Genomic DNA, 16,727 nt, shown 5'->3' with positions numbered 1-16,727 from the left:
CTGACTACCAGGATGTATTTGATGAGCCCAGGTCCTGTGCCCTGCCTCCTCATAGGAATTGTGACTGTGCTATAAATTTAATTCCTGGTAGTAAATTCCCTAAGGGACGACTTTTTAATTTGTCTATACCAGAGCATGCCGCGATGCGGAGTTATATAAAGGAGTCTTTGGAGAAGGGACATATTCGCCCATCCTCTTCCCCTCTTGGTGCAGGATTTTTTTTTGTGGCCAAGAAGGACGGTTCTTTGAGACCTTGTATAGATTATCGTCTTCTGAATAAAATCACAGTCAAATTTCAGTATCCTTTGCCACTATTGTCTGATTTGTTTGCTCGGATTAAGGGTGCCAGTTGGTTCACCAAGATAGATCTCCGTGGTGCGTATAACCTTGTGCGCATTAAGCAGGGAGATGAATGGAAAACAGCATTTAATACGCCCGAAGGCCATTTTGAGTACTTGGTGATGCCTTTTGGACTCTCTAATGCTCCTTCTGTGTTTCAGTCCTTCATGCATGACATCTTCCGAGAATATCTGGATAAATTTATGATTGTTTATCTGGATGACATTTTGGTCTTTTCTGATGATTGGGAGTCCCATGTGAAGCAGGTCAGGATGGTGTTTCAGGTCCTGCGTGCTAATGCTTTATTTGTGAAGGGCTCAAAATGCCTCTTCGGAGTACAGAAGGTCTCCTTTTTGGGTTTTATTTTTTCTCCTTCTACTGTGGAGATGGACCCAGTCAAGGTCCAGACTATTCATGACTGGACTCAGCCCACGTCTGTTAAGAGTCTTCAGAAGTTCTTGGGTTTCGCTAATTTTTACCGTCGTTTCATTGCTAATTTTTCTAGCGTGGTTAAACCTTTGACGGATTTGACCAAGAAGGGTTCTGATGTGACTAATTGGTCTCCTGCGGCCGTGGAGGCCTTTCGGGAGCTGAAGCACCGGTTTTCTTCAGCTCCAGTCTTATGTCAGCCAGATGTCTCTCTCCCCTTCCAGGTCGAGGTTGATGCTTCTGAGATTGGAGCAGGGGCTGTTTTGTCGCAGAGAAGCTCTGATGGCTCTGTGATGAAGCCATGTGCTTTCTTTTCAAGAAAGTTTTCGCCTGCCGAGCGGAATTATGATGTTGGTAATCGGGAGTTGTTGGCTATGAAGTGGGCATTTGAGGAGTGGCGACATTGGCTCGAAGGAGCTAAACATCGTGTGGTGGTCTTGACTGATCACAAAAATCTGATTTACCTTGAATCTGCCAAGCGCCTGAATCCTAGACAGGCTCGTTGGTCGTTGTTTTTCTCCCGTTTCAACTTCGTGGTCTCATACCTGCCTGGTTCGAAGAACGTGAAAGCTGATGCACTTTCTAGGAGTTTTGTGCCTGACTCTCCGGGAGTTTCTGAGCCGGCTGGTATTCTCAGAGAGGGAGTGATTTTGTCTGCCATTTCCCCAGACTTGCGACGAGTGCTGCAGAAATTTCAGGTGGATAGACCTGACCGTTGTCCACCAGAGAGACTGTTTGTCTCGGATAGATGGACCAGCAAAGTTATTTCCGAGGTTCATTCTTCGGTGTTGGCGGGTCATCCTGGGATTTTTGGTACCAGAGATTTGGTGGCTAGGTCCGTCTGGTGGCCTTCCTTGTCGCGGGTTGTGCGTTCCTTTGTGCAGTCTTGTGGGATTTGTGCTCGGGCTAAGCCTTGCTGTTCTCGTGCCAGCGGTTTGCTTTTGCCTTTGCCTGTTCCGAAAAGGCCTTGGACGCACATTTCCATGGATTTTATTTCGGATCTTCCAGTATCTCAGAAAATGTCTGTCATCTGGGTGGTGTGTGATCGTTTTTCCAAGATGGTCCATTTGGTGCCCTTGCCTAAGTTGCCTTCTTCCTCCGATTTGGTTCCTCTATTTTTTCAGAATGTGGTTCGCTTGCACGGCATTCCTGAAAATATTGTGTCTGATAGAGGATCCCAGTTTGTGTCCAGGTTTTGGCGGACTTTTTGTGCTAAGATGGGCATTGATTTGTCTTTTTTTTTCGTCGGCCTTCCATCCTCAGACTAATGGCCAAACCGAGCGAACTAATCAGACGTTGGAAACTTATTTGAGATGTTTTGTTTCTGCTGATCAGGATGATTGGGTGACTTTTTTGCCATTGGCCGAGTTTGCCCTTAATAATCGGGCTAGTTCTGCTACTTTGGTTTCGCCTTTTTTCTGCAATTCTGGTTTCCATCCTCGTTTTCCCTCGGGTCAGGTTGAGCCTTCTGACTGTCCTGGGGTGGATTCTGTGGCGGATAGGTTGCAGCAGATTTGGAACCATGTGGTGGACAATTTGAGGTTGTCACAGGAGAAGGCTCAGCGCTTTGCCAACCGCCGCCGCGGTGTGGGTCCCCGTCTTCGTGTTGGGGATTTGGTGTGGCTGTCTTCTCGGTATGTTCCTATGAAGTTCTCCTCTCCTAAATTCAAGCCTCGCTTCATCGGTCCTTATAAGATCTTGGAAATCCTTAACCCGGTGTCTTTTCGTTTGGATCTCCCAGCATCGTTTGCCATTCATAATGTGTTCCATAGGTCTTTGTTGCGGAGGTATGTGGTGCCTGTGGTTCCTTCTGTTGAGCCTCCTGCTCCGGTGCTGGTCGAGGGCGAATTGGAGTACGTGGTGGAGAAGATTTTGGATTCTCGTATCTCTAGACGGAGACTTCAGTATTTGGTTAAGTGGAAGGGCTATGGTCAGGAGGATAATTCCTGGGTTGTCGCCTCTGATGTTCATGCGGCCGATTTGGTTCGTGCCTTCCTCGCGGCTCATCCTGATCGCCCTGGGGGTCTTGATGAGGGTTCGGTGACCCCTCCTCAAGGGGGGGGTACTGTTGTGAATTCTATTTTTGGGCTCCCTCTAGTGGTCACAAGCGGTACTGTGTAGTGTTGTCTTTCTGCAGGTTGGCTGCATCAGCTGGTTCGTTATCCTTGGTTGGTTTCCTATTTAGCTCACCTGGAGACTCAGTTCCTTGCCTGCTATCAATGTATTCAGTGCTCTTCAGATTCCTTGTGTCTACCTTGCTCCCAGTCTCTCCAAGACAAGCTAAGTTTTTGTTTGATCATTTTTTGATTATCAGTGTTCATTATGTTTTTTTGTCCAGCTCGCTAAAATGTGATTTCCTCGCTTGCTGGTTGCTCTAGGGGACTGAGTTTCTCCCCCCACACCGTTAGTTGGTGTGGGGGTTCTTGAAATCTCAGAGTGGATATTTTGTAAGGGTTTTTTACTGACCGCATAGATTCCCTTTTCTATTTTCTGCTATCTAGTATTAGTGGGCCTCATTTGCTGAATCTGCTTTCACCCCTGTGTATGTGCCTTCCTCTTACCTCACCGTTATTATCTGTTGGGGGCTTCTATATCTTTGGGGATTATTTCTCTGGAGGCAAGAGAGGTCTTTCTTTCTCTCTAGGGGTAGTTAGTTCCTCAGGCTGGCTCGAGACGGCTAGGATTTTTAGGCACGTTCACCGGCTACTTCTAGTGTGTTTGGATAGGTTCAGATTTGCGGTCAGTCCAGTTTGCCACCTCCCTAGAGCTTGTCCTAGGTTTGTTACTTAGCTGGAGTAATTTGTGATCCTCAACCACTAAGGATCATAACAGAGGATCTATGGGATGTGGATCCCTTAGACCCGAGTGGTCTCGGTCTGGGTTTCCAGTTACGGTTTGGTCTGTAAGAGACCTGGGCGCCTCGGCCACCGCGCGAACCGCGTCCTGATGCGGAGGCAGAGGATGTAGAAGACCAGTTGGCATGGTGACGAAAAGGCCGAAATGGAGGTTGCTGTTGGTACCGAAAAGGCCGGGTAGGCTTTTGCTGGGGGAGAAATTTACTTTTTCCTCCGGTGGCATCCGAGATCATCTGGTCTAATTTTTCTCCAAATAACCGACCAGCCTGGTAAGGCAGGGCTGTCAAAGAACGCTTGGAAGCCGAATCTACTCGCCAATCCCTGAGCCACAGGGCTCTCCTGATGGAGATTGCATTGGCAGCTGCCTGTGTGGCGCAATTAGCTGCGTCTATTGAGGCGCTGACCATGAAGTCCCCGGCCTGAGCTATCTGGTTAGCCAGATTGATGGTTTCTGGAGATAAGTCACTAACTTGGATGGTCGAGGAAAGTGTCTCAGTCCAAGAGACCATAGCCTTAGCCACCCAAGAGGCGGCGAAGGAAGGGAAGAGAGAGGCTCCTGTGGCCTCAAAGACGGAGCGAGCCAGATAGTCAATCTGGCGGTCAGAGGGGTTCTTAACGGAGGAACCGTCAGAGAGAGACAGGATGGTTTTTGACGCGAGATGTGACACAGCCGGGTCCACTGAAGGGGACTGCAGCCAGTCCTTGATCAGTTCCCGAGAAAAAGGATATTTGGCCTCGATGGACTTTTGCCCCATGAAGCGTTTATCTGGACGGTCGCTATGTTTTTGTACAATCTCCTTAAACTCAGGGTGAGAGACAAAAACCTTTTGAACCCGTTTAGTCTTTTTGAATGACACCGCGTGTTCGGGTGCGGATACGGAGTCCTCAGTCACCTTCAGGGTCTGGTTGACTGCCTCGATGAGAGAGTCGAGAGACTCTTGGGAGGGAGAGGATTCCTTAAAGTAGGAATTGTCGGACTCATATTCAGAGTCGTTTGGGTTTGGGGAAGGGGACCGGGAAGCAGAGCTTGCAGGCGCTGAAGGACTCGTTGGCCTATGGTCAGGGGACGAAACGTGAACCCGTTTTCTAGAACCCCGGGTAGAAAGTGACAGAGTACGCCCCCTGCTGGAGGATGGATCCGTACCGTCGTCAGAATCCTCCGCGGTCTGACTTGGAGGGGGGCCCCGGAGGGAGTCAATTGCCCTGACCCAGGAAGCCACGGACCGTGACAGAGTAGCTGCCCACTCCGGGGGACTAGGCTCTACAGGATCGACGGCTGCGGCCTCGGCGGCGATATCGGCGGCGGCGGGAGGTGGCTGCACAGAGGCTGTGACACAATCCGCACACAGCGGGCTACTGTAAGCTCGGGGCAGCGCCGCATTGCAAGTGGCACAAACAGTGAAAAACACTGTGTGCTTCTTGTTACCCTTTTTGGTCTCCTTGGATTGAGACATAGTGTCTTTTAGGGACAGAGCGGGGTAGTATGCAGGGAAAGGGTTAAGCTTTCTTGAAGCAGCTTACCCACGATCCTGTGTCTGTGTCCCCGGGGAGGGATGAGCCGTGGCGGTTCTTGGGCTGCAGGTGGATGCGTGGGCCACCTTGCAGAGAAGAAGAAATATGGCCCCCGAGAACTGCGGGGCGCCTCTCGTCCCAGACGAGAAGCGCCGAAAAAAGGGGGGCGGGTTTTGCGGCCGTGGGAGGTACCTGCCCACTGAGGCCTACTCGGGCCGAAAAGCCGGGGACTAAATTTCCGGCCTGCCCGGCAATGTGCGGCGGTGAGGCCGCAAAGAGCGTCGCTGACAGCGCAGGTCCCCGACCGCCGGCGCCTCTCCCCAGGGACTCCCGCAGGTAACGCCGGCGCCCCCCTGAGCTTCGGGGGGCAGGAGGGATGTGTACTTACAGTGCCCTCCGGTAGCCGGCCCCCCTGTCAGCTGTGCGCTGCACTTCCTCACATTCAGATCCTCTTCAGCTTATGTGCGGCGGTGAAGCCTTCTGAAGATGTTGCAGGGCATTGGAATAACCCTGTGCAACGCCACAGTGGGCCTTGTCTGTGGGGCCCCCGGAGAGGTACATCAGAGCGGACTCTGTGTGCTCGCCGCAGCAGGGGGGAAGGGAGATCGGGACCAAGTGGGAACCGTCGCCCCGGTAAAATTGGCGTGCTCCAGCGTCGCAGGAGAGGGACGGGGAGTATACTCGCCGTGCTCGCCTGTTGCTGGTTCGGGGGAGAGCGGGCCCTATAAAAAAAGGAACCGTCGCCCCCTTCACTCCGTTAAATAAAAAAAAAAAATTTACAGAAAATTAAAATTAAAATAAAAATTAAAATAAGAAAATTGGGGTCTAGAAATAGACCCAAGTGCCTCCTACAGACACTAAGCAAGAACTGGGAAATTGTAGCCAGTGAAGGGGTGTATACTGCAGAGGAGGAGTTAATCTTTCTGTTTACTTAGTGTCCTCCTAGTGGCAGCAGCATAACACCCATGGTCCTGTGTCCCCCAATGAGGCGTAGGAGAAATGTAACGTTTGTATTGCGTCTCACAACTCCTTATTGATTGCCAGTTTACATCTTACCGCCGGTTTCACACGTCAGTGGCTCCGGTACGTGTGGTGACAGATTTCTCACGTACCGGAGACACTGACACACGTAGACACATTAAAATCAATGTGTCTCTGCAGATGTCATTGATTTTTTGCGGACCGTGTGTCCGTGTGCAAAACACGGAGACATGTCAGTGTTCGTGGGAGCGCACGGATCACAAGGACCCATTAAAGTCAATGGGTCCTCCCATAGGGGTGAAGCCGCATATTCATCACTGTAATGGAGCGGTACCACATGACCGCTCATACAGGAAGAAGCTGCGGCGCTGAGAGGAATGCCAGGTGAGTATTTTATTTCCAGCGGGCGGGCGCACAGGGGGTGGGAGGGGGGTGGTAACAAGGATCTTTATTTTAACCCCTTCCCGACCTGTGACACAGCGTATGCGTCATGAAAGTCGGTGCCTTCCCGACCTGTGACGCATATGCTGTGTCACAGAATGATCGCGTCCCTGCAGATCGGGTGAAGGGGTTAACTCCTATTTTACCCGATCTGCAGGGAGAGGGGGAGTGGTACTTCAGCCCAGGGGGGGTGGCTTCACCCCCCCGTGGCTACGATCGCTCTGATTGGCTGTTGAAAGTGAAACTGCCAATCAGAGCGATTTGTAATATTTCACCTATGAAAATGGTGAAATATTACAATCCAGCCATGGCCGATGCTGCAATAGCATCTGCCATGGCTGGAGACCCCGATCTGCCCCCACCCCAGCCCACCGATCGCCCCCCCAGTCGTCCTTTTTGCCCCGATCTCCGTTCCGCTCCCCTCCTCCCTCCTGTCGGCTCCCCCGGTCCTCCTGTCCGCTCCCCAGGTCCTCCGATCCCCCCCCCGTGTTCCGGTCCCACCCTCCCATACTTACCTAGCTCCGATGTCCCTCCCGGTGTCCGGCCGTCTGCTTCATGGGCGCCGCCATCTTGGAAAATGGCGGGCGCATGCGCAGTACGCCCGCCGAATCTGCAAGCCGGCAGATTCGTTCCTGCACATTTTGGTCGCTGTGATAAGTTCTATCACAGCGATCAAAATAAAAAAAATAGTGAATAAATCACCCCCTTTATCACCCCCATAGGTAGGGATAATAATAAAATACAGAAAATATAATTATTTTTGTTTTTCCATTAGGGTTAGGGTTAGGGGTAGGGTTAGGGGTAGGGTTAGGGGTAGGGTTGCACTTAGGGTTGCACTTAGGGTTGCACTTAGGGCTAGGGTTGCACTTAGGGTTGCACTTAGGGCTAGGGTTGCACTTAGGGTTGCACTTAGGGTTGCACTTAGGGCTAGGGTTGCACTTAGGGTTGCACTTAGGGTTGCACTTAGGGTTGCACTTAGGGCTAGGGTTGCACTTAGGGTTACACTTAGGGTTGCACTTAGGGCTGCACTTAGGGTTGCACTTAGGGCTAGGGTTGCACTTAGGGTTGCACTTAGGGCTAGGGTTGCACTTAGGGTTGCACTTAGGGTTGCACTTAGGGTTGCACTTAGGGCTAGGGTTGCACTTAGGGTTGCACTTAGGGTTGCACTTAGGGCTAGGGTTGCACTTAGGGTTACACTTAGGGTTGCACTTAGGGTTGCACTTAGGGCTAGGGTTGCACTTAGGGTTGCACTTAGGGCTAGGGTTGCACTTAGGGTTGCACTTAGGGTTGCACTTAGGGCTAGGGTTGCACTTAGGGTTGCACTTAGGGTTGCACTTAGGGCTAGGGTTGCACTTAGGGCTAGAATTAGGGTTAGAATTAGGGTTAGAATTAGGCTATGTGCACACGGTGCGGATTTGGCTGCGGATCCGCAGCGGATTGGTCGCTGCGGATTCGTATCAGTTTTCCATCACGTTTACAGTACCACGTAAACCTATGGAAAACCAAATCCGCTGTGCCCATGGTGCAGAAAATACAGCGCGGAAACGCTGCGTTGTATTTTCCGCAGCATGTCAATTCTTTGTGCAATTCCGCAGCGTTTTACACCTGCTCCATAATAGGAATCCGCAAGTGAAATCCACACAAAAAACACTGGAAATCCGCGGTAAATCCGCAGGTAAAGCGCAGTGCGTTTTACCTGCAGATTTTTCAAAAACTGCGGAAAAATCCACACAAATCCGCAACGTGAGCACATAGCCTTAGGGTTGGAATTAGGGGTAAGACTAGGGTTAGGGGTGTGTTGGGGTTAGGGTTGTGGTTAGGGTTGGGATTAGAGTTAGGGGTGTGTTGGGGTTAGTGTTGGAGTTAGAATTGAGGGGTTTCCACTTTTTAGGCACATCAGGGGGTCTCCAAACGCGACACGGCGCCACCATTGATTCCAGCCAATCTTGCGTTGAAAAAGTAAAATGGTGCTCTCTCCCTTCCGAGCCCCGACGTGTGCCCAAACAGTGCTTTACCCCCACATATGGGGTACCAGCGTACTCAGGAGAAACTGATCAACAACTTTTGGGGTCCAATTTCTCCTGTAACCCTTGGGAAAATAAAAAATTGCGGGCTAAAAAATTATTTTTGAGGAAAGAAAAATGATTTTTTATTTTCACGGCTCTGCGTTATAAACTTCTGTGAAGCACTTGGGGGTTCAAAGTGCTCACCACACATCTAGATAAGTTCCCTTGGGGGTTTAGTTTCCAAAATGGGGTCACTTGTGGGGAGTTTCTACTGTTTAGGCACATCAGGGGCTCTGCAAACGCAACGTGATGCCCGCAGAGCATTCCATCAAAGTCTGCATTTCAAAACGTCACTACTTCACTTCCGAGCTCCGGCAAGTGCCCAAACAGTGGTTTACCCCCACATATGGGGTATCACCGTACTCAGGAGAAACTGGACAACAACTCTTGGGGTGAAATTTCTCCTGTTACCCTTGGGAAAATAAAAAAATCAGGGCTAAAAAAATTTTTTTGAGGAAAGAAAACGTATTTATTATTTTCACGGCTCTGTGTTATAAACTTCTGTGAAGCACTTAGAGGTTCAAAGTGCTCACCACACATCTAGATAAGTTCCCTTGGGGGTTTAGTTTCCAAAATGGGGTCACTTGTGGGGGGTTTCTACTGTTTAGGCACATCAGGGGCTCTGCAAAAGCAACGTGATGCCCGCAGAGCATTCCATCAAAGTCTGCATTTCAAAACATCACTACTTCACTTCCAAGTCCCGGCATGTGCCCAAACAGTGGTTTACCCCCACATATGGGGTATCAGCATACTCATGAGAAACTGGACAACAAATCTTGGGGTCAAATTTCTCCTGTTACCCTTGGGAAAATAAAAAAATCAGGGCTAAAAAATTTTTTTTTGAGGAAAGAAAACGTATTTATTATTTTCACGGCTCTGCGTTATAAACTTCTGTGAAGCACTTAGGGGTTCAAAGTGCTCACCACACATCTAGATAAGTTCATTTGGGGGTCTAGTTTCCAAAATGGGGTCACTTGTGGGGGGTTTCTACTGTTTAGGCACATCAGGGGCTCTGCAAACGCAACGTGACGCCCGCAGAGCATTCCATCAAAGTCTGCATTTCAAAACGTCACTACTTCCCTTCCGAACCCCGACGTGTGCCCAAGCAGTGGTTTACCCCCACATATGGGGTATCAGCGTACTCAGGAGAAACTGGACAACAACTATTGGGGTCAAATTTCCCCTGTTACCCTTGGGAAAATAAAAAATTCAGGGCTAAAAAAAATTTTTTGAGAAAAGAAAAAATATTTTTTATTTTCATGGCTCTGCGTTATAAACTTCTGTGAAGCACTTGGGGGTTCAAAGTGCTCACCACACATCTAGATTAGTTCCTTGGGAGGTCTAGTTTCCAAAATGGGGTCACTTATGGGGAAGCTCCAATGTTTAGGCACACAGGGGCTCTCCAAACGCGACATGGTGTCCGCTAATGATTGGAGCTAATTTTCCATTCAAAAAGCCAAATGGCGTGCCTTCCCTTCCAAGCCCTGCCATGCACCCAAACAGTGGTTTACCCCCACATATGGGGTATCATCGTACTCAGGACAAACTGGACAACAACATTTGGGGTCCAATTTCTCCTGTTACCCTTGGGAAAATAAAAAATTCTGGGCTAAAAATCATTTTTGAGGAAAGAAAAATTATTTTTTATTTTCACGGCTCTGCGTTATAAACTTCTGTGAAGCACTTGTTGGTTTAAAGTGCTCACTATGCATCTAGATAAGTTCCTTGGGGGGTCTAGTTTCCAAAATGGGGTCACTTGTGGGGGAGCTCCAATGTTTAGGCACACAGGGGCTCTCCAAACGCGACATGGTGTCCGCTAACGATTGGAGCTACTTTTCCATTCAAAAAGTCAAATGGCGCGCCTTCCCTTCCGAGCCTTGCCATGCGCCCAAACAGTGGTTTACCCCCACATATGAGGTATCGGTGTACTCAGGAGAAATTGTCCAACAAATTTTAGGATCCATTTTATCCTGTTGCCCATGTGAAAATTAAAAAATTGAGGCTAAAGAATTTTTTTGTGAAAAAAAAGTACTTTTTCATTTTTACGGATCAATTTGTGAAGCACCTGAGGGTTTAAAGTGCTCACTATGCATCTAGATAAGTTCCTTGGGGGGTCTCCTTTCCAAAATGGGGTCACTTGTGGGGAAGCTCCAATGTTTAGTCACACAGGGGCTCTCCAAACGCGACATGGTGTCCGCTAACGATGGAGATAATTTTTCATTCAAAAAGTCAAATGGCGCTCCTTCCCTTCCGAGACTTACCATGTGCCCAAACAGTGGTTTACCCCCACATGTGAGGTATCAGTGTACTCAGGAGAAATTGACCAACAAATTTTAGGATCCATTTTATCCTGTTGCCCATGTGAAAATTAAAAAATTGAGGCTAAAATATTTTTTTTGTGAAAAAAAAGTACTTTTTCATTTTTACGGATCAATTTGTGAAGCACCTGGGGGTTTAAAGTGCTCACTATGCATCTAGATAAGTTCCTTGGGGGGTCTAGTTTCCAAAATGGGGTCACTTGTGGTGGAGCTCCAATGTTTAGGCACACGGGGGCTCTCCAAACGCGACATGGTGTCCGCTAAAGATTGGAGCCAATTTTTCATTCAAAAAGTCAAATGGCGCTCCTTCCCTTCCGAGTTCTGCCGTGCGCCCAAACAGTGGTTTACCCCCACATATGAGGTATCAGCGTACTCAGGACAAATTGGACAACAACGTTCGTGGTCCAGTTTCTCCTTTTACCCTTGGGAAAATAAAAAAATTGTTGCTAAAAGATCATTTTTGTGACTAAAAAGTTAAATGTTCATTTTTTCCTTCCATGTTGCTTCTGCTGCTGTGAAACACCTGAAGGGTTAATAAACTTCTTGAATGTGGTTTTGAGCACCTTGAGGGGTGCAGTTTTTAGAATGGTGTCACTTTTGGGTATTTTCAGCCATATAGAACCCTCAAATTGACTTCAAATGTGAGGTGGTCCCTAAAAAAAATGGTTTTGTAAATTTTGTTGTAAAAATGAGAAATCACTGGTCAAATTTTAACCCTTATAACTTCCTAGCAAAAAAAAATGTTGTTTCCAAAATTGTGCTGATGTAAAGTAAACATGTGGTAAATGTTATTTATTAACTATTTTGTGTCACATAACTCTCTGGTTTAACAGAATAAAAATTAAAAATGTGAAAATTGCAAAATTTTCGCCAGATTTCCATTTTTTTCACAAATAAACGCAGAAATTATCGACCTAAATTTACCACTAACATGAAGCCCAATATGTCACGAAAAAACAATCTCAGAATCGCTAGGATCCGTTGAAGCGTTCCCGAGTTATTACCTCATAAAGGGACACTGGTCAGAATTGCAAAAAACGGCAAGGTCATTAAGGCCAAAATAGGCTGGGTCATGAAGGGGTTAAACACAAAAAAAAACAAAAAAAACAATGATTTTTCATTCCTTCTCTCCAGCGAACGCTTCTGGGAAGAAGGAATGAATTCCGGCTTCAGCACCAGAAGCAGGGGACAGCGCTTATCTCTAGCGCTGTCTCCTGCACGGTCCGTGTGGTACCCAGTCGGCACACGGGCGGCACACGGCTGCCGCACGTGTGCCACACTGATGTGCCACGTGAGCTCACGGACACGGATAACTCCAGTACTGATTTTTCCGGTACCGGAATTATCTGGACGTGTGAGACTGGCCTACTGCAGCGTTTGTTGTTACAAAAAAAACAAGACCAAAAAAGAACCAACAAAAATGTGACAATATTTCCTAGCACACTGGGACTAATTACTCGGCCACATCTGCCTGCGCTGAGGTTTACTTTGTGACGTCTTTTATACTCTGCACCTGACACATTTTACATCACACTCCACAAGGCGGGAAGGATAGCATTTAGAAGTGGCCTAAGGCCCAAAACTGTGCGGCAGAATTGCACTGAAATTTGGCGTAACATAGCAGACCAAAGTGAGCCAACTATTGGATTTCCAAAAGTATCAAGCAGTATGGAAGCTGTGATAAATCTGGGACATTTTATAAGTGTCTAATAACATAGAGAGATGGAATAAAACAGCCGCACTGTGGATAAAGCTGCTGCTGGGGGCGATTAACCCTCTCACCTTTGTTCATGAGCTCGGCCTGCTCAGTGATATGTTTCCATTTTTCAGCGTAGATGCTTTTGTAGCCGTTAATAAATGACAGATATGACTTTGCCGTTACATAGGTCCTCCTCCGAAATCTGAGGGGAAATAATAATGAGCTGTTAGATAAGAAGAAATAGCCAGATCTGCATTAGCAGCAGATTTATATTGACAAATCCAATTCATTAATGGGGGACACATTGACAACTTGTGGAGGTGACCGTGTGCGGAGGTGACCATGTCTGGGGGTGACCATGTCTGGAGGTGACCGCGTCCGGAGGGGGCGATGTCTGGAGGTGACTGCGTCCGGAGGTGACCATATCTGCAGGTGGCCACGTTTGGGAGGTGACCATGTTCGGAGGTGACTGCGTCCAGAGGTGACCGTGTCCGGAGGTGACCATGTCTGGAGGTGGCCATGTTCAGTAGGTGGCCACGTTTGGGAGGTGACCAGCTTCGAAGATGACCACGTTCAGGAGGTGACCAGGTTTGAAGGTGGCCATATTCCAGAGACTAGGTTCGGAAGTGACTACAATCGGAGGTGGCCACGTTCAGGAGGTGACCAGGTTGAGAGGTGGCCACGTTCGGGAGGAGACCAGGTTCGAAGTGACCACAATCGGAGGTGGTCATATCTCGAGGTGGCCTTATCTGGCAGCCACTTATCTCCAACTTCTTACACGCTTGCTCTTTAGGGGGATCAGGACTGCTGTGCTCTTCTCAGACCCCGCACTAATATGAGGAGATATGATATATCTCATACACCTGTCCCAATTCTATAATGGTAAGGACAGGACCTCGGCCGACCCCCTGCAAGCCCTGCCATCAATGTGTGGTGGAAATATGGAGGACCAGGGAAGTATTATTCTACACTGAGGGAATCTCATCGATGTCTGACCATAGGGGCCAGATCTGATGCACAGGAAGAGGGGCAGCAGCACATTCTGGCTCCGGGGGGCCCTTCTCTTCTATGACACAGTAATATATAAGACTTCTGGTCTTTGTTCTGGGAGCTGGGGAGGGTCAGTGGATGGACCCTCGTGATTAGACAGGATATCATCAATATGCTGGAATCACAGGTAAAATACTCTTAGTAGGAATCACTGTCAGTTACCGGTGAAAGTAACTCGCACAAATCTCTGACATCTTGTCATGAATTACACCCATCGCCTCTATCACATGGGATTTGACTTCAGAGCTGCATGCGATCTGAAAGCCTGACAGGCAGTGACCGGAGACTTCTAGTAAATCTTGCATCGACCATTGACTGAACCAATCCATTGTGCAGCCGGAGATGAGAGCTGGAAACTTCAAAGATCGCATCCGGAACTTGTCACCAACCTGGACGGGACAAATAGATACAGGTAAATCAGGAACGTTCCCCAAAACAGATGGACCAGAGCGTCCACAATCACTATATCTGTACACAGCGGGCTCTGATCATCCATTTATACCTCTGTCTGTAATAAGGGACAACTAGGAAGCCTCACTATTAGTCTACCAGATTACTTACTGGAAGAGCACGCACACTATAGACCTGTATACCCGGATATGCCCATGCATGTAGGATCACATTTATATAATGTTTTGTCACCCACATCAAGTAAATTAACATGGTATTGCCATGCTCTCAGAAGCATATTAATTTACATGCTGTGCTACTGAGCACTCCCAACATCACACAGACATCACAATCCTGTACTGCGACAGTGTGAAATAATCAGCTCCTTGTCACAAACCCCCAGGAACATAGCGGTTATAATAAACCTGTTTCTGCATTCCGGCACTTGTGAATTGTATATTTCTTCTCACTAGGGTCAGCAGCAGCATGGAGGACAGTATACAGCAGTACTGAGCAGTATAGCTGTGAGTCCAGTTCTGGAGTGATATACACAATTACTAGAAAGCAGCATGGAGGACATAACACTGTAGTTTTGAGAAGTGAAACTTTAACTATAACTACTCTAGGTTGAGCTAATACGCTTACAAGAAGACAGCAGCAACATGGAGACCATTATAGAGCAGTACTGTGCAGTGTAGCTGTGAATCAAGTTTTGCAGTGAGAAACTTAGGCAGAGAGATGCACCAACTTGAGCAGCAACTTTTTACTCTCTCACTCTGCTCCACCCTCCACTTTGCCTCTTCATAGACTTTAATAGGCAACTGTAATATGAGTGAATGCTGATTTAAGGAGGCGAGAGTTTGTTTCTCAATGGAGTTATACAGATTATGGACGACATAAAAGATGGAATAAATCCTGAAATTGTTCTTCTTGGAAGGATTTTTTTTTACAAGAAAAAAAACTGACATTTTACCTGGGGTGTGTAGACTTTTTATATCCACTGTATATTGTAGGGTAAAAGTGACTGTGCTATTACTAAAAGTACCAGAATTTCACTAGATGACGTCCATTCATACTTACAGGTGAGAAGCAGAGTATGACATGCAGGTTCCTCCTACACCTGGATATAAAATAATCATACAAATGATCAAAGGTTGGAGGGTGATGTGGAAATTCCCTCTTCATTACTGGTAGCAAAGACTCGGTGATCTCTGCCAGTTCTTCCCGAGAAAACAGACTGGGAACCTTTGAGAAAAGTGATGAGTGAAAGTAAAGAATTAATCTCAGTTTCATAATAATGTGAACATTGACATATTATTGCTTTTTTTTACTTTGTTTATTGAAAATATACATAAGAACAAACACATTTCCATGTCTATAAACAGGAGTACACTTTGTTATTACACTACAAAATTAAAAGCAACAATGTATGAATTAGTAGTGTTCATTCCCATGACTGCCTAGCAATGTTACAATGTGGTTACATATTTCACATACACCTAACCACACATTCTGACTTGTCATCTCAGTATACATTTACTGGATCGCATAAAACGTCGACCTCGAAACTTGGAGGTCAATACCCAATAACTATTTACATAACAATAACTAAAAATTTCTGCTGGAAAAACCAACGCACCTGTAAGGGTACGTGTCCACGTTCAGGATGGCCGGCGGTTTGGATGGAGCGGCAAACCCGCTCCGCCCTAATCTCCGCCCCCTTCTGCAGACACAATGATGTCGGATATGTTTATTGCATACATCCAGCATCATCGCACCCCACGCATAGGGCCCTGTGTTTTACATTGCGGCGGCGCCGCAAGGTATACGGACATGCTGCGATCTTAAAAGACGCGCCGCATGTCCGGAATCGCAGGGCCGCCGGATGCATGTTACCACGCATAGTGGAGACGGGATTTCATAAAATCCCCTCCACTATGCTGGAACATCTGGACGCTGCGTGTTTGACGCTGCGGCTCTACGCAGTGTCAAACACGCAGCGTTTCCTGAACGTGGAAACATACCCTTAATGTGGTTTGGGCACATTATTGCTCATTTTAGTGTGTGAATTCCATCCACCTCATTGGTACAGCTGCAGCTTCACTGCATCAATCTTTAATCCCCGTACCTCTGTGGACGCTGGCCATAATATAGATTCTCACCCCGCACTTTCTTACAGGAGTCACCAGGGGATAAGAGGGTTGTATCATGATGTAGCTTCAGGAGATCGCCGTTCCTGGCCACCGGCTTCCTGCCTTGCCAGCTTTGGGCGGTACGAGGTGGTGGCATGGTCGTCCCGCTGGTCACACTGTGCTCTCGCCCAAGCTAGTAACAAAGGCAGCTTAGACTTCTCAACAATGGGAGCAGTGCAGAGACTCTGAGGCTGGTCGAAACCGGCGGTCCAGCCATCTTCAAAGCGTCACATGCAGGGGGTAAAGCCTGGAGCCTGCTCACATCGTCCACACCTAGGTACCTAGACTGCAGTAAATTAGACTCCACACCTAAAATAAAATGTGAATCCCTCCGCTCTTGAGAACAGAGAGGATTCTGTTGTGAATTCTGCTTTTGGGTTCCTGTTGTGAATTTGCTTTTTGCTCCCTCTACTGGTTACTAGTTTTTTGACTCTGGTTTTTCTGTCATTCCTTTT

The 16,727-nt window shown here is 47.7% G+C and overlaps 1 protein-coding gene across 6 annotated transcripts in view; it reads right to left on the bottom strand.

Annotated features, from left to right (window-relative positions):
- The window catches only part of DNAH8 (dynein axonemal heavy chain 8), a 411,047-nt gene that overhangs the window by 97,766 nt on the left and 296,554 nt on the right, over nucleotides 1–16,727 (bottom strand). For all 6 annotated transcript variants that reach the window (XM_077282008.1, XM_077282010.1, XM_077282011.1 and 3 more), the window contains 3 exons: nucleotides 15,161–15,325; nucleotides 13,853–14,079; nucleotides 12,724–12,842 (listed from right to left, as the gene is read on the bottom strand). In XM_077282008.1, coding sequence (XP_077138123.1) covers nucleotides 12,724–12,842; nucleotides 13,853–14,079; nucleotides 15,161–15,325 — 511 coding nt within the window. The remainder of the gene's footprint in view (nucleotides 1–12,723; nucleotides 12,843–13,852; nucleotides 14,080–15,160; nucleotides 15,326–16,727) is intronic.

The sequence above is a fragment of the Ranitomeya variabilis genome, chromosome 2, assembly GCF_051348905.1.
Source record: "Ranitomeya variabilis isolate aRanVar5 chromosome 2, aRanVar5.hap1, whole genome shotgun sequence".
In the NCBI taxonomy this organism is placed as follows: Eukaryota; Metazoa; Chordata; class Amphibia; order Anura; family Dendrobatidae; genus Ranitomeya; species Ranitomeya variabilis.
This window is presented reverse-complemented; position numbering and strand designations above follow the sequence as displayed.